General features: G+C 36.1%; 1 protein-coding gene across 1 annotated transcript in view; it reads left to right on the forward strand.

Annotated features, from left to right (window-relative positions):
- LOC121374734 (lipoxygenase homology domain-containing protein 1-like) overlaps nucleotides 1-10836 on the forward strand; it is a 102552-nt gene extending 91716 nt beyond the window's left edge. Inside the window, exons 67-71 of the mRNA XM_041501842.1 lie at nucleotides 66-155; nucleotides 1043-1175; nucleotides 4381-4535; nucleotides 5589-5740; nucleotides 7418-10836. Coding sequence (XP_041357776.1) covers nucleotides 66-155; nucleotides 1043-1175; nucleotides 4381-4535; nucleotides 5589-5740; nucleotides 7418-7508 — 621 coding nt within the window. The 3' untranslated portion in view covers nucleotides 7509-10836. The remainder of the gene's footprint in view (nucleotides 1-65; nucleotides 156-1042; nucleotides 1176-4380; nucleotides 4536-5588; nucleotides 5741-7417) is intronic.
- Nucleotides 10837-19586: the final 8750 nt, after the last annotated feature.

Raw genomic sequence — 19586 nt, forward strand, 5'->3', positions numbered from 1 at the left:
GTGAGCCAAACTATTTCCAGAGGTCTGATGTATCATATAATTTTTGTATTGTATTTTATTTTCAGATAAGAATTTCTCCTGATATTGGCAAACTAATCAAAATCCGTCTGGAACATGATAATTCGGGATCAGCCCTGGGATGGAGAGTTGATACGGTAAAGTGCAAGCGTCCTTTAGTCATATTCTGTTTATATGTGAGAATACAACTGGAGTGCACTTATTGTACAAACTGTCAATTTTGAAATTTCTTATTAGCAAAGGATCCTTTTAGTACAGTGTCTAAAACACACAAAACTAGTTTGTTAAATCTGATGCCACAGCCGTTTTTATTTGATTATTTTAGAGTTCACTTCTCATAACGTTAAATGTAATATGTTTCCAACTAGTACAGAGGCTGCGAGAAGAAACAAGAATCAGCAGATTTTGGATAGGTTTGTCGGATTTCTTCTTGTATCATTTGCGCTAGTCTGTAACATGTGAGTTAAGGAAGGAAATGGTTTATTTAACGATGCACTCAGCACTCATTTTATTTACGGTTATATGGCATTGGACATATGGTTAAGGACCACACAGATATTGAAGGAGGAAACCTGCTGTCGCCACTTCATGTACTACTCTTTTCGATTAGCAGCAAGGGATCTTTTATATGCACCATCCCATAGACAGGATAACACATACGTACCAGTCGTGGTGCACTGGCTGGAGCAAGAAATAGTGCAATGGGCCCACTGATGGGGATCGATCCCAAACCGACCATGTACGTTAAATGCAAAGAGTAAACATGAAAAGGATCAAACTAAATGTCTTTAGCACTCTAACTCTATTTTCACATATAAACAGGACACATGTAGAGGACACTCAAGCTAGCTAAGATAATGCATATATTTGTACACTACGACTGACATTTATCATTTTAAATAAACCATTCTGGATTTAGTAGCTCATATTTAAAGCCTTTTAACATTTAAAGAACAGTTATTATTTTCATATGACTTTTAATATGTAACCTGACAATATATTTTAATGAATGTTTTTATTTCAGGTTGTTATGGTGCATCTAGCAGACAACCTCACATTGGAGTTTCCTGTCAACCGATGGATGTCGTTCAACGAGAGGTTCGGTGATATTATGGTGGAGGTTCCCGCCAAGTATCCAAATGAGTTTGCCTTAGATGGTATGTGAATACATAATTGGTAGAAAGTTAGGCATGGAATAGAACAAAAAAACAAACAAGGTTGAATGTAGTGTATGACAATAATAAAACATCAAATTATTACCTCAAAACAGATGGGGTGGGTTCTGTTTTAAAGTATATTTTTGGGGGGAGCATGACCCCAACCCACTTAAAATCATCATTTGCCAGTCTACACTTCCGTCTGCACAATTTCTAGCATACATGGCTGAACAGATTTTAATGAGAAAAGCTCCAAGTTTCTGGAACTCTGTTAGTAGGTGGTAGGGGTGGTGCTAACGATGGTTACTTATACTGATATCTGAAGATATTGTAAATGGTGCTTCGTTGACAAAGAATTAAATTAAGTTCTGATTCAGTCATTACAATTTTAAAGTAAAGTCTTTTATAAATGCATCTACCAGATTTTGTTATTATTTTGCAGCAAACTGAATCTGCTTTACAGTGATAATATTACAAATGTAGCAATAGTCTACAGATGTTGCAAACATTCAGCTGTATTATTAAAATAAATTCCATTCATCTTGTATCTGACAATCATTTTTGTATGTACATGAAACTTCAATGAAAAAGTCACGAAAATGTGTAAATGTTGCCTCATTATTTTTCATAAGAACCTTTCTGACACCAAAGGTCTTCTGTATAATAAAAACTCATGGAAACTAATAGAATTACAAATAATTGGTCCGTTTTTTTTCTCTGGCTGCTTTTGTATTTACATATTTTAATTAAAAGCTGATCAACAAACTGGTGTGGTTATCACCTTATCATATGTCATAGAACTTATGGCATTATACAATTTACTTTGGATTTGGTTATCAAGATTAGCTATCTAATAAAAGGTTTGACAAACTAAATCTCTTAAAGCAATGCACATAATATATTTTGTCCTTTTGTAAAGATTACAGTCCTTTTCAAGATTTTTTAAAAACTGTTTTTGATAATAATAATATAACAGATTTACAGATCTCACCATTTAAGGGCAGCTATCATTCTGGCTCTCCATCATGCTCCTAAGACTAGTTCAAGGAGAGTGAATTTTTGCTCCCTTTATCCTAGAAAATTTGAATAAATAGTATTATAAATATCAATGCTCAATATATACTACTCAAAAGAATTTAAGGGTCAGACGATATTTTCGACATTATTTTCTGAATGTCAATTATATTAGCTAGACCATAATGTCACGCATGGTATTGTTCCATTTTGACGAAAGTGGGTCTAAGCAACCCATAAATGAATTAAAATCCACTGTCATTGACACTGTCGACTAGTTCTAATGGCGAAAACATGCTTACATTTGCACGTAAATTAGGGCGAAAGGTCTGCTAAGTGCCCATAACTTGCTTTTTCACCAAGCGCTTCATTTGCACACTTTGCACGTGTATTCCATGTTCCCAATGCTGAATTTCCGTATAATTGGAGATTGCGTTCGTGTACGGTGCACACTCCAAATTCGACAATGGTACGACTTCAACTGACTATCGAAGATCGAGGAAGGGCTATTGCTTGGCTTCAGGATGGCAATACGCAAAGAAATGTTGCTCTGAGACTTGGTGTCAGTCAGAGTGTCGTTGGTCGACTGTGGCAACGGTACCAAGCAATGAATTCTGTTCGAAATCGTCCACGTTCGGGAAGACCCCGAAGCACTACAAATAGAGAGGACTGCTACATCACCAATATGGCTCTACGTCAACGCACAACCACTGCATGCCGATTATGTGACAATCTGCGGACTGCGACTGGAACTCGAGTGTCTGATCAAACCATACGCAATCGTCTGAGAGCCAATAATCTACGCTGCCATCGCCAGGCTGTTCGACCACCACTATTACCACGTCACAGAACGGCCAGACGTCACTGGTGCACGCTTCATCTGCGGTGGCAACGTGTTCAGTGGGGTCGAGTGATGTTCACTGATGAGTCCAGGTTTAGTCTCCAGTTCAACGACGGTCGGGTTCGTGTCTACAGACGTCCTGGGTAGCGCTTCGCTGACGTTAACGTTAGATAACGTCACCGGTTCGGTGGTGGCAGCGTCATGGTGTGGGGCGGCATCTCTATCCACCACAGGACCCCCCTCTATGTGGTGGATGGCAATCTGAATGGAATCCGCTATCTGAATGAGATTATCCGGCCGTTGGTTCTCCCAGGCCTTCAGCAGATTGGCGGCGGGGCAGTTCTGCAGGATGACAATGCCAGACCCCACCGCGCCAGGGTGGTAATGGACTTTCTCAGACAACAAGGTATCGCCAGGATGGATTGGCCAGCATATTCGCCTGACTTGGCCCCAATAGAGAACGCCTGGGACGAATTAGGCAGGAGAGTTCGGGATAACCATGCCCCTCCGGCCAACCTTCATGATCTGGGTCAACTTCTTATGGCAGAGTGGCAGACCATTCCCCAAGAGTTCTTCAGACGTCTGATCAACAGCATGAGGCAACGATGTGTCGAGTGTATTCGCGCCAGGGGTGGATTCACACACTTAAACGAATGTTCTAATGTGTAAAATCCATGTTTGACAACCTTCAACTTTGACAGCATGTCATGTGACTTTCTTGTATACAGTGACGTTTATTTGTGGTTTTTTGTAAATATGGAACAATAAATAAACAATTTGGTGTAGTTTACATCATCGATCTAATACACTCTGAAACTTATTTGGTTATACATTTTTGACCCTTAAATTCTTTTGAGTAGTATACATGTGAAATATGGTAATATCTTTTATGGCTCCCCATAATCTAAAAAACAGAGGTTTGTTTTGTTTAAGCACATTGATTTATTATTCACTGGCTATTGGACATCAAACATTTGATAATTTTGATATATAGTCTTAGAGAGGAAACCTGCTACAATTTTCCATTAGTAGCAAAGGATCTATTATGTGCACCATCCCATAGACAGCATATCACATATCACAGCCTTTGATATATCAGTTGTGGTACACTGGCTGGAAGCCCCATAGTTAGGGGAGCAATTAATCACTTTAATTAAAAAAACTATTTTCACTGAAATCTGAATTCTGTTCCGGGTCCAAACTCTGGCTATCCAGAGATCAGACCTGTGATAGACATGCCTGAAACCTTAGTGGTAAAGGGGCATGGCAAAATAGTTCACGCTCACGTTCACTGAAATCTGGATTTACTTTTATCAAGACTGAAAAGTAATTCTATCATATTGTTGACAGTTTACAAGTATGTGATCCAAACCCGAACGGCAGCAGATATTGGTGCAGGTACGGATGCGAATATCTACATAATGTTGGTTGGAGAGCTGGGAGACTCGGGGAGAAGATTCCTCAAAGACAATTTGGAAAATGAAGACAAATTTGAATCGGGAAAGGTAGGCAGGAGTTATTTAGGAAAATGTATGTGTCTACACTACCAAATGGTATGTCAATTAAAGTGGTATGTAATGTTTGCTGGGTTATTATGTAATATGATGTCATCAAGGTACATTGTAGCATATGAAGGTTATGTAGAATGACACGAAAAGGAATATTAATTTAATGACACATCATTATAATTTTAAACAACAGCCATGTGGTGTCTAACACAGTTATTTCAATACTTGGCTGAGAGATATAATAATAATAATAATAATAATAATAATAATAATAAAAATAAATTCTTTATTTAGTGAGGGTAACACAGTTAGCAAATGCTAATCTTCCCCGAGGCCCTCAGGTACAAACAATACAGAATTACAATACATACATTTATGAACAAATAGAAAATACATATATGATATATGGCAATAAACATATGTACAAATGATATTATTTTAGAAAATATTTTTTGAGTCTATATTTAAAAACAGCAGTATTTGGCAATGATCGGAAAGGAAACCTTTTGTCACTACATTAGCAAATCCTACTGATAAAGCAGCAACAGATGTCTTATAAACACTTTCCCACAGACATGACACTGTGTATCACAACAGTGGACAGCATGCTTGAACCTTAATTGGATATAAGAACGAAAATAAAGTTAAATTGAAATGAAAATGAATATGAAATGTTGTCGAGAAATGTTTTTTTCCAGTGTACTGATTTTTAACAATTGCAAGATATTGTAGAATGTTTTAGATGGACACATATTATTCCAAATATTATTTTCATGAATAACAAGCTAGGACCATGTCAAAACGTTTCAAACGTAACTAAAAAGAGACCATAAAACGATGTCATTTTCCGAAATGACATCATTTTGATAAGTGTTTACATTGGAGAAGCCGCATTAAGTTATTATGTCGGTTCACAAAATTACGTCATTTGTTGTGCACGTGAAATCATTATGACACACATAGGTCATACTGGTTATATTTCCCTGAATATCTTGATCTACATGTATGTGGATAATAATAATTTATATGTCAATTACTGTGTTGTTTTAGCTGGACACTTTCTGCCTGGAGGCTGTGGACCTTGGAGAGCTGGACACTGTAGTTGTGGGGCATGATGGGACTGGACCCGGCTCAGCCTGGAAACTCGACTCCATCATAGTGAAGAAGAGCAAACAGGAGGTCTATTACTTTCCATTCCATGGGTAAGTTGCTTTTTGACCCTTTTGTGTCATGACAGCATTCATTGGCCGTTAATTTAATTATATTGTGGACATGATGGCGCATTGCATGCCGCAATTAGTTTGACAAAAAAAGTTAGACCATGATGTCATTCCAGCACAGGCATGAAAAGGTTGAATTAACTAATCTTACTTTTTGAATTAACTACCTGTTCTATTTTGCAAAACGGTATTTTCAGCTATATTGGTAATTTTGGCAAGAAGTTTTAGGTACATGTAATATGCAATTTACAGGTTAAGAAAAATGTAATAGCCAAAAGTATTTTTACGGCTTATAAACTATGGTCAATGCATTTAACATTTCTATAGTACTTGTGGTACAAATTTAATAGATTCTAAATTGAAAATTAAACAGGAAATCCAATAAATGCTAAATTATCTTGCATCACACTACGGTAATACAATTCTGACTTTAATTCACGAGAAGTTAAAATGGAAATTAAATAGGAAATCCAATACGGGTTAAATTATCGTGTATCACACAAATACATTTCCGACTTAAGATTTCATTTCTCTGGTACAATCAAACCAGTTTATATGAAAGTGATTTTTATTAGCAGAGATAAATATTCAGACTGAAATACCTGCAATTTAATGAGACATTTTAAAATTATTTTTATAGACGTGTGGTTTTAGCACAGTGACCTTCATAGCAAATCTGTAATTTGAAGTCGTGTGTTTTAGTATTATTTTTATCAGTGTAGATGAAGAGTCATGTGTTATGGTATTTGTTATCACTATAGATGGCTCAATAAAAGGTCATGTGTTATACTATTGTTTTATTAGTACCAATGACTGAATGAAGAGTCATGTGTTATGGTATTTGTTATCACTATAGATGGCTCAATAAAAGGTCATGTGTTATACTATTGTTTTATTAGTACCAATGACTGAATGAAGGGTATGTGTTTGGTATTTGTTATCACTATAGATGGCTCAATAAAAGGTCATGTGTTATACTATTGTTTTATTAGTACCAATGACTGAATGAAGAGTCATGTGTTATGGTATTTGTTATCACTATAGATGGCTCAATAAAAGGTCATGTGTTATACTATTGTTTTATTAGTACCAATGACTGAATGAAGGGTCATGTCCTTATGGTATTTGTCACTATAGTGGCTCAATAAAAGGTCATGTGTTATACTATTGTTTTATTAGTACCAATGACTGAATGAAGAGTCATGTGTTATGGTATTTGTTATCACTATAGATGGCTCAATAAAAGGTCATGTGTTATACTATTGTTTTATTAGTACCAATGACTGAATGAAGGGTCATGTCTTATGGTATTTGTTATCACTATAGATGGCTCAATAAAAGGTCATGTGTTATACTATTGTTTTATTAGTACCAATGACTGAATGAAGAGTCATGTGTTATGGTATTTGTTATCACTATAGATGGCTCAATAAAAGGTCATGTGTTATACTATTGTTTTATTAGTACCAATGACTGAATGAAGGGTCATGTGTTATGGTATTTGTTATCACTATAGATGGCTCAATAAAAGGTCATGTGTTATACTATTGTTTTATTAGTACCAATGACTGAATGAAGGGTCATGTGTTTAAAATGATTTTTTACCACTAAATTGCTGGATGAAAGGTCACATGTTATAGTATGTTTTTATCACTACAGATGGCTGGATGAAGGTACAGATGATGGCACCACAGAGGTGGAAATCCCACTGGGAAGACGGATGGTGGAGGATGATATTGTTATATATTAGACTGAGTATCCTCAAGAGATCCGACATCACGGAAGAAGAGCTGAAAGAGAATATGCTGATTTTCAGTTTACCATCACTCAATTTTGTCTGACTTGTTTTTCTTCTACCTAGACACTACTCGGAAACTTCACAGGCATGGAACAGGTGTTTTCAAAGCAGTAATGTAGTTTGTGATGGCCCTCTTCTTAGGGAAAACAATATTGCTTGAAACATTGCTGTAGATTTAGTACAGTTAATCCTCTCAAGACCAGACCCTCTGTAGACCGGAATTCCCATCAAAACCAGACATTTAAGAGAGTCCCTTTTTAAAAACCAATACAAAACTTAACCTCTCTAAACTGGATCCCTCTTAATACCAGACATTTTTATTGGTCCCAACAGTGTCCGGTTTAGAGGGGTTTTACTGTAGTAACATGAATGACTATAAAAAGGTGATTGTGTGTAACCCCTCTAAACTGGACCCTCATGATACCACGTAAATTGTCTGGTTCTCGGGTGTCCGTTTTAAAGAGGTTCTGTTAAGTACTGATATGTAAAAGGACTCAGAAAAACGTCTTGGTTTACTGACGTTTCAGTTTTAAGGGGTTTCACTTTATTATAAATACAGACTTGCATACTTATGTCCTCAACTTGGAATTTGTGAGAAAGGAATGTTCTGTCTAAGCTGACATTACCTCTGTGACAGTTTATAGTTTAAACAATACTGAATATGGTTGATATTAACCAAACAGGCTGTGCATACTTCAAGATCTCAACAAGACTGCAGCATGGCTATTATTCCATTTATTATTCTTATTACAGTTTATAACCCTTTTATTATTGTTTAATGTTATTTATTGAATATTGTAGGTGCCAATGGTTTATATATAGTCATATTTTTATTACATTTACATACATCTTATATACGTATGCATAGTTCGTCCAGTTTGTATTTTTTATATGACATTTTATATGTACAGGTAGTTTTAGTTGTTAAAGTATATGATTGTAACAATAGATTGTGATTTTTGAATTCCAACTTAAATGCTGTCTACCTGCTATTGGTTTGATTTGTTGGTATTTATAAAAGGTTATAGGTGGGTTTTCATTTGTTGCTTTAATTGTTTTTAAACAAAAGACTAGAAAATGTAATATTTAAAGATTACATACTATACCTGAGATGTGACAAGGTCTTATCATAGAATCGAATTAAAATTTGTAACGTTATGTTCTTTCTATAATCAATGGCTTATTGAAAAATTAACAGTTTTATCAAAATACAAATGTAGATATCATTAATAATTGCTTTATTTATTTTCTTTTGTTAATAGTACCCGATTATAGGTATACAAAATATCTTCTTATGTGAATTTCACATAATATCGATAATTAATTAAAGTTTCAACATTCCAAATAATTTTTGAAACAATACAGTTCATGTTTTTGTAGATAAAGTTTCATGCATTTTATTGAAATTTTCTGTTTATTGTTATATAGGGCAACATGCTTATACATATTGTTATTGTTGTCAGTATTTGTTAATTATTTATTGTAGATTTTTACTATTTATTATAAATATAATGTATAATATAATACTATATGTGGGCTTTTAGAATGATGCTATGTATATTATGAAGTGTTAGCTATTTTATTGTATGTGTACCTGTACCTAATAATGATATCATATACATGTAATATATATGCATGTTTCATATTTTATATGCATGTTTTGCAGCATTATTATTCCATTAAAAGTTAAAAAACCAAATATTTTTTGTCAACAATACTTATTTCTCATTTATTTTTTGTTTCATAAACAGACAATCTGAATATAAGAATCACAGGGTTAAAATGTTTTCTTAGAAGCAAACAAAACATATTGTATGATTATGAATGATTCCTGCATTCTGTGATAAATCAGTACATCTGTTTACCTCCATCCTGGATAATGTACTTCATAACAAGCTTCCATTTTCTGAAAACATATGGTGGGAATGTAGCACCTTTTACTGATTTTCTTTGTCAAAAATAATGACATTTTAATTTGGTTGTGTACACTATGCCTTAAAATCTTACTGAATTGTTGTTTTAGTAATGACTGTCTAGTCAGATGTGTGGTAGATCTTGTATTTAGTACACATGATATTTACTAGTAATACATCTGCAGCTGTGATATTTAGATTTAAATGTTAACATTCTCATAATCGAATCATGGATACTCCTCTAATGCATCATACTTTGACGGAACTATTAACATTAGTACAACTTTATTGATGTGTGGTTTGGATTGAAATGTTAAAGTTGTTATATATAATTGATGTTGTCATTTTATTCTCCCATAAAAAAAATCTTAATTGTTTTCTCTCTTTTTGATGTATTTGTTGTCTAATTAAATGTAATTTTTGTAATATTTTTAACTATGATTAGATATTATTAAATTTACACATTTCCTATCATTATTGTTGAGCATTTTACTAACTGGTGTAAAGTAATAAATGCCTCAGATGCTAGTTGTTGAAATTTTGCTGCACAGAATTGCGTAATCTATGATACTCACACCCAGATAGCATGCTGTTGGTGTGCTAACAGTGGACCAACAGTGGCTTCATCATTGGCTCACATTTATTTCTGCCAGGTAGGTCACATTGGTTCACTCACACATTATCCAGTATTGGTGCAACAGTTAAAAATTAGGACCAAAAACATTCCCCCCCCCCCCCCCCCCCCTTCTAATTCCTATAGGCCTGTATAAGCATAGAAATACGTTTAAAATGAAATGAAATTGTTTCAACTAAAATCAACATTGGGCCAACATATTGATACCACCTGTTTGAAAAGACTACAAACTTGATTTCTCTTTCTCTCTTGTCTTCTTCTTTTTTCTTTTTTTTTGGGTGGGTGGGGGCACAACTACAATATCCAAAAACATATAGCACTTGGCTTAACTTAGCTAATATTTCTTGTATATATGTATCTTTAGATCTACTAGAATTTTGATTCAGTATACTCTGTCATGGATAGGTAATACCAATAAGAGTTTCTTTTCATAGCTTGTACTCCGTTTTTGTATTTTACTTTGGCCATCATTGACATTCATATTATAGTGATTTTCAAGGTTTTCAATTCAATAGTGAATTTTGCTCAAAGCGACATAAAACTGTTCCACTTCAGGTTTTTTTTAAAAGACATTTTATGATCATTTCATAATAATCTTAATTTTGATAAAACGGGGCCTAATTCACTAAACTCTCGCGATTTCGCAGTGCAGTGCTAAAAGACTTGCAAAGAGGATGCTTTGTTGTCTAGCAGAACATAAGAGACCTTTGTGAATTAGGCCCCAGGGGCCTATTTCACAATTCACAAAACATTGTAAGTTTACGTCTACGACTAGCAGTTATACATTTGCACGCGTGTGGCATCTATTTCACTCAGAAAATTACATCATTACAGAAGATGGAGCATTTTAAGGACAAAAGAAAATGACATACGTGTACTGTTGTACTATAATAGTAATAAAAACTGTCATTTAGTCATAGATTTACGTTTACCTGCAAAATTAGGCTTGCGATGTTTTGTGAAATTGGGTCCAGACTTGCAGTTAATACTCCGTGGAATAGCTCAGTGGCTTCACATTGATCATTGGGTAATAAGTTAATAACCTTGACCTCGTTTCATATTGATTGAATTCAGTGTAATTGGCATTAGACCTTTTACAATTTCTTGAAATTACCCTAGAATGTCAAGGTCATACTTTAACATGTTAATTTGGAAGGAGAAATATTCAGCATGTCATGAATATACATTTCAGAAGGTTAGAGTCCGATTTATATTCCATGTACTTCGATTTTTATGGTGTGTATGCTATGTATTTGTATTAAGTATTTTGTGTTAATATCTTTTTTTATTGTGCATGATTTTCCGTATATAATTATATCCCTAAAGCTGGTGGTTGTAATATTTGTTTTATGTTCAAGTTAGTTATTTGTAGACCTATTTTATACATGTAGACGAATAAAATGTATTATATTATATTTTTATCTTGGTTTTCATAGATCTGTATAAAGTAGGCTATCACAAACATAATAACCTTTTTAATTGTTTAACTCAAAATGTTATATCACATCAAATACAGACCGTGTGAGGCCAGCATTAATGCTTATGACAGAGACACTATGCCAAAGATACGTAGCACTAGTAGTTGGAGTAACTGGCCTCGGTGGCGTCGTGGTAGGCCATCGGTCTACAGGCTGGTAGGTACTGGGTTCGGATCCCAGTCGAGGCATGGGATTTTTAATCCAGATACCGACTCCAAACCCTGAGTGAGTGCTCCGCAAGGCTCAATGGGTAGGTGTAAACCACTTGCACCGACCAGTGATCCATAACTGGTTCAACAAAGGCCATGACTTGTGCTATCCTGCCTGTGGGAAGCGCAAATAAAAGATCCCTTGCTGCTAATCGGAAGAGTAGCCCATGTAGTGGCGACAGCGGGTTTCCTCTCAAAATCTGTGTGGTCCTTAACAATATGTCTGACGCCATATAACAGTAAATAAAATGTGTTGAGTGCGTCGTTAAATAAAACATTTCTTTCTTTCTTTAGTAGTTGGATTATCAGGGATGTACCCAGCCTAACACTAGCAGGGTGGCAGTACAAAAACAACGAAGACACAGTAATAGAGACCAGCCTCGGTGGCGTCGCGGTTAAGCCATCGGACATAAGGCTGGGAGGTATACGGTTCGCAGCCCGGTACCGGCTCCCACATGGAACGAGGTTTAACGACTCAATGGGCAGGTGTACGGTCACTATACCCTCTTCTCTCTCATTAACCACTAACAACTAACCCACTGTCCTGGACAAACAGCCCAGATAGCTGAGGCGTGTGTGCCTAGGGCAGCATGCTTGAACCGTAACTGGATATAAGTGCGAAAATAATTTGAAATGAAATGAGTAATAGAGGGTCTTCTCTAATTTTTCCATGTAGGCAAAAAGGACATATTTAACATGAAAAGGATTTTTTTTAGGGATGGGGGCAACTGCCCCCCCCTTGCACCCGGCTAGGTACCACTCTTAATTGTTTGTAGCCATTATAACATGTTTACGGAAAGTCAGTATTTCCTAATTATTTGAAATAAATTACACATACATTTATTCGGTGGATTTCTTAACATAATGTTTGTAGTTCCTTCGTCAGAATTTTAATTTCGCTTGTGACCATATATATTTTCTTCCAACCGTCAAACAAAACACAGTTTGACACCCAATAACCGATGTATGTTTCGTGCTCGGTTGTCGTTAAACATCTGTTCTATTCTATTCTGTTCTATTCTATTCTATTCTAGACGAACAAAAATTTAAATAATTTAGATAAAGAGAATCCCAAACGTTATATCAATATAATGTTTTATATTTAAAACTTTGTGTTGGTTTTTATTACCCAGATAATTAAAAATTATAAATGGTGATAAATTAGTTCTCTGTTCTAATGACTACAAAATCATATAGGCGTCGGAAGATGCCATCAACTGTGAGGGGAGGGGTGGGATGAGAGGGACTGTTATATATTAATTTGTCTTACATTAGGGAGATGAAGAATCTTCAAAGCTGGACCTCATCCCCCATCTCCGCGCTTCCAGTGCCTATGAATCAAGCTTGTTCCTTTTAAAATTACAGAACTTCAAAATAACACGGTCAAGGTCATATGATTAACGTGAACATTCAGAACAAGCTGTTGTAGCACACGCCTGTTATGGGCGCAGGTGTCGGCTGTCACCGGCGCCTCCGTCCAGAACGGATAAGGGTGGGGAGAGGGTATCGTCCGCGCTGGCATGTACAAGGGAGCACTAAAAATAACATTTCAACTTATTTTCATCAAATTACAGTTCAAGCACGCTGTCCTGGGAACACACCTCAGCTATCTGGGCTGTCAGTCCAGGACAGTGGGTAAGTGATTAGTGAGAGAGAAGAGGTTATACTGGTCGTTAAAACTCGCTCTGGGTGGGAGCCGGTACCAGTCGTATGTCCAATGGCTTAACCACGACACCACCGAGGCCGGTACAAAATAACAGGTCAGGTCAGGTCAGGTCAGGTCAGGTCATAGGGTTTTACGTGCTCATTCAGAACAAGCTGTTGTAACGCACGCCTGATGGGCGCAGGTGCTGGGCTAGGTCGGCTCCTCCGTTTAGGACAGGAAAGGGTTAGGGTAGGTGGGAGAGGGGACCGCCCGCGCTAGCAAGTACACGGGAGCACTAGCAGCCCGACAGAGGTCGGTAACGGGCAGGGACAATTTTGGTGCTATTGAATTTTGAATATCCCGTACGATTAAGTCAAAAGAGAAAATATTGCGCAATTTCTTGAAGGAATTTTGTCACATTTTTGAACGGTTCATTGAAAGGTAAAAAGGAGAGTCAAAATAACAATAATGAAAGTGTTTTTGTACGCCAGTCTACCGCAACTAGGTCACCGTGACCTACTTTTTATCAAACTCCTGGCCTCAGATTACAGTCATTTCACATTTGGTTGTCCAAAAGCCGAACATTTGTCCGTGCAAGTAGTTTGCTATTTGTGATTATTTCATGGCAGACAGCTATGAAGTGGCAACTATTTGACTGAAGTGACAGGGAAGAGCATGTAGTTTGTAAACATGTGTAACTTGTTGACATTGAAGACTTGTTTGTGGTAATTCCGGCCCATGCAAAAGAAGTGGTTTTTGTGATCCGAACCCAGTACCTACCAGCCTGTAGACCGATGGCCAAGCATATTCATGTGACATTTCATGTTCACATTTCGCAACTACTAAATCTAGATGAATTCAACATGACTTGTGCTGCCATCAGATCTAGACGAGTTAATCAAGTGAAGTTTCCGACGATTAGATAAATACCATTCTGCATTAGGTCACAAATACATACGACGCTAATGACTAGAGCGATGGTAAGTCTCAAACATACGATGGATCTTCCGCTGAAGCAGTCTGCTGATGTAAATTAATGAAGTACTTTATATTCGAATTGGCATTTGGTCTGCTGATTATTGATTGCGACAATGTACATCATACGCTTCCCCGAGCTCGAATTATTCTTGATTTGCCATATCACGTACTGTTTGTCTGGTACAATTATTTACGTCTATATATACATCTATACACGGAATAGAAAGTCGTGATGGTGGCCTACATTAACATTTTATTGTCGTGGGTGTACCTTTCGTGGCGATGTTTTAAAAAAATGAGTTATATGTAGCAGTGGCGGATCCAAGGGTGATGTTGGGTGTACATCCCACCCCCTGTTTATTGAATTAATAAAATCTAATGGATTTTTTTTTTTTTTTAATAAGTGAATTTTTAAACTTTGGTCGGTTGAATGCTTCTGAGGAAAGCTACACATGTGTGATGCACGTCAATAGACAACTTTGAAATATGGGTTCCCTTTTTGCACCAATTTTTAAATTCGCCCCTAATATGTTGTGTCTTCATACCTAATCGCGGATGCATTGCACATGATTATAAACTTCAAACGGCCGTGATCCTCGATAACTATAATAATTATTCTCTTTTTAACCAAGATATCATTTAAAAAAAAGACAGTTATCATTAAGTTACTTGAATAACGCGTGCCATGAGTTCACTAATTAAAGGGTAAAGGGTTTGCCATCAGGCATTTTCGTGCTTTAATACCACCCCCCCCCCCAAAAAAAAAAAAAAAAAAATCACAAAAAAAGAAGAAGAAAACAAAACCTGGGTAATTTTGTTATAGCCTTATAAAATAAAATAAAAATCAAGACAAATTGCTCGAATTAAGACCCTTCCTTCTTATTAGCACTGTTGTATTTTAATACTTGACGGGATATGTTCTGCCATATGATAAATAAATTTGGCCACAATTAAACAAGTAAACACAACAGACGCACAAAAAATTCAACTTCACCCACTTTACACTTATGATTTGTAACCATTGACGGGGCGAGACGTAACCCAGTGTAAACGCGCTCGCTTGATGCGCGGTCGGTTTGGGATCGATCCCAGTCGGTGGGCCCATTGGGCTATTTCTCGTTCCAGCCAGTGCACCACGACTGGTATATCCGTGGTATGTGCTATCCTGTCTGTGGGGTGGTGCATATAAAAGATCCCTTGCTGCATTAGGTAAAATGTAGCGGGTTTCCTCTGATGACTACGAGTCATAATTACCAAATGTTTGACATCTAAATTAATTAATCAATGTGCTCCAGTGGTGTCGTTAAACAAAACAAACTTCTTCTTCTAACCATTGTACCAAACTGTCATGATTAGCAGGTTTTGATAAAAGACAACAACAATAAAAGCCTAAGTTTTTCTCGGATAAATAAACAGGTTTTTCATTTGACTCCAGGGAATAAAATTCCTCTGCACTCTCTCACCAAACTTGCTTCATGAAGTGGTCTAACGGTAACTGTTAAATATACAGAAAAGAGCATCACTTCTATGGCGTGTTCAGGAGACCAAACGCTCGCAAACCATTTAACTGGTACCATACTCGTTCTACCATATCACATTCAAAAATATATGTACTACGATTGACTGCCCCCCTCCCCCCTCCCTCCCTCCCTCCCTCTCTCTCTCTCTCTCTCTCTCTCTCTCTCTCTCTCTCTCTCTCTCTCTCTCTCTCTCTCTCTCTCTCTCTCTCTCTCTCTCTCCTGAACATGCATCCGAAGAAGCCACTAAATCCGGGCAATTAACTGTCTGTGAAAGAGGTTAAAAAAAATCAATCCGTTTCATGACAGGGAAGCCCACAAATTAGCAAAAGGTCACGCCGAGTTTCAATCTAATGTCACAATGAGTTTTTTTCTTCTACTTTTTTTTTAACATTAAGAATTTAAGTATAATGAAGAAGGTTATCTGAGGATTAACGAGTACTGGTTGACTGGCACACTAGTTCGAGGTGCACGTAAAATATTTACGGAGTAGACCTAAAACCAACGACAGCGTATTGGTAGCAATGTAGGCTAAACAAATTATTTGTTTAAATACTATTATTTATTCCCAATAAATAAATTGTGCTTTTATTCATATTAAGTGTGTAAGTCTTATGTGATGTACAGTTTGAGGATAAAACCAATATAGGGTACAGTAAGAAAACTTAATGTAGCCCGTAGTCTACCTAGTTTGTGCCAAAACGCCACGTACTTTACACAACGGCTGTCTGTGACAAAAAGACTGGTTTTAAAGACCCGGAGTCTATCAAGCAAAGCATATTCGGGTCCCCTGAGTAACACGAGACTTTTTTTTATCATCAATATTAATCAGCATTTATATTTATATCTCAAATCTCTCGTGCCCCAACCCAGTTCGACGGGTTTGATCATTCATTTATTTATTTTCGTCTGCACCCAGTAACCGATAGCATTCATTCGTTCGATCGTTCGTTCGTTCGTTCATTCGTTCGTTCATCTATAAATTAAATTAAATTGAATTTTGATTAAATTAAATTAAATTAAATTAAATTAAATCATTAATTTCTAAAACCATGACTGTGTTTTCAAGTTTATCGAATAATGATACTATATTAAATATAAAAAATATGGATTAACATGTACTATAAAACATTAGTAAGAATAATTTATCATTTTGAGTAATAATACTGTCAATTTATTGATATTTGGTGCGGGTGTGGCACGTAGCATGATCAATGACAGCCGTCAGCGCACGTGCTGATAGTTATTGTATAAAATTGCGCCGTCTGTCAATATACACAACAATGAAAAACGTCAGTTCTATAATGAATAACGGTTGTCGCAATTCTACTTTCATGACTCACTCCAGCTTAATTTACCTGTGTGCTTTATAGAAAGCTATTTTCACGATACCTTGTTGGTTGTTCAAAGACACTAAAAGCACGCGCGTTTGTTGAATGTGCAGCCAAAAAAGACTTTTATTGTTAACAATAATCAATTCTTAAATTAATACAGACAAGTCTGGGTCAAAGGTTTATTGATTTAGCGCTTGTCTTAACTAATAATTTAAACGGCAATAGAAAACTGTATTGAGGCATTACGTTTAAACAAATAAAAGTGAAAAAGAAAGCACACGCACGCACACGCACGCACACGCAGTTATGCGCAGAAATAAACAAATTTAAACACGCACGCATAAACATATACATACACTACATCAATAGCCGGTGACTAATAGACTAATAAATCAATGTGCTCTAGTGGTGTTAAACAAAACACAGTTTAACGTTGTAACACATACACTACATTATTTGTTGTATTTACTATCATAGATCGCTAGGTGCTTTAGTTAAATATAACATCTAGACATAAACACACCATGGAACAAATAATTAACAGACCACAACTGAAGGGAAAATATAACTATTTCACCGAGTAACTGAGACAATAGCCTTTGGCCAATCATGGATAAACTAGCTTGGGTTCCAAGTTTAAGCTTTGCCTTTAATGTCAAACATATCGAATGCAATTTAAGACATTCGTCTGAATTTTCACTCCGAACTATAAGGAAAGATTTAAACGGGGGTGGGAGGATGTGGCAGACGGAGGGATCCCATTGATGAAACAAATGATTTGTGATCAAGTGGATACTAAACAATCGAAACATATCCAGATTTCTCCACTTATATTAAAAAAAATTAAAGTTTGTTTTAACGACACCACTAGAGCACATTGATTAATTAATTATCGGCTATGGGATGTCAAAAATGTGGTAATTATGACACAGTCATCAGAAGAAACACGCTACATTTTTCCTAATGCAGCAAGGGATCTTTTATATGCAATTTCCCACAGACAGGCAAACACATGCCACGGCCTTTGACCAGTTGTGGTGCACTGGTTGGGACGAGAAAAAACCAATCAGTTGAATGGATTCACCGCAGAGGTTCGATCCTGCGACGCAAGCACCTCTAGCGAGCACTCAACCGACTGAGCTAAATCCCGCTCTTTTTAAAAAAAGATGCAGTATTGAAAAGTATGACACATGGACAGTAACTTAGGTATTCACGTAAGGTGCTGTAAGATCAGAGATTGAGTTTCCTATTTCCCGTTCTAACAATTTTTAATTATATATTATTAAAGGTATGTGATGTGCTGTCATTTGGAAAATGCATAATAAAAGGACACCATTAAAGTACATTAATTAATTGATAATCGAGTTTTGGGTGTCAAACATTTGATAATTCGGACACGTGGTCTTCAAATAACACCCGCTTCTTTTTCCATTATGATTAGCATGGAATCGTTTACTTTCTAAAAACAAATGATACGTAATATAAAAAACATATGGTCTTGAAAACTTGGAGTGTACCTGTCCACTGTTGACCCCCCCCCCCCCCCCCATCCCCGCTAGCTATGGTCCTGGCAGCAATCTACACGAAAATACGTTGAATCGCCAGCAGCACTGAAGTGTCTGTTGATTGTGAGTGCCCCCAAGTGCTAAGTGTATTAGTTGCATGCTGCATACAACATCAAAAAGCTACAATAATCTGAACATAATCGATGTTCTTAATTGCACAGACACTCAGTTATGTGAAGAGCTAACTAAAACCGAAATTTGTGTTTCGGAATTTCTCACAGATGTCTGATGCTATAATAATTTAACAGTTTTAACCCATGACAACAAAGTAATGGAAACACATGGTGATCATAATTTGGTACCAAATATACTGTTAAATGGCAATGTGTTAACGCTATATTTATTTAAAAATACAATTTATCTACATTCAACGTGGTGAGGGTCGTTGAAATACAATAACTGGTATTTATCATAACACGTTAAAGGGACATTCCTGAGTTTGCTGCAAGTTTTAAGATGTTTATGACTAAGAGATACTTTTTAACGATTGTAATTATATGTTTCTGTATAAAATATTAGTGACTGTATATTAAACGTGTTTCTGATCGTTCTGATATTTGTACAAGGTTAAATTTCATTTTATTTCCTAAAATACTTTTTTTTCAAAGACAAAATCCAGTTTGGGCTTCTTACAAATATCGACCAGAAACACAATGAATATACAGACACTGATATTTTAAACAAGAAAATATATTTAATATGTAAGTTTAATCGTAGCAATATTTTATTAGACGGAAACATCTTACAATGCAGCAAA

The sequence above is a fragment of the Gigantopelta aegis genome, chromosome 6 (assembly GCF_016097555.1).
Source record: "Gigantopelta aegis isolate Gae_Host chromosome 6, Gae_host_genome, whole genome shotgun sequence".
NCBI lineage: Eukaryota > Metazoa > Mollusca > Gastropoda > Neomphalida > Peltospiridae > Gigantopelta > Gigantopelta aegis.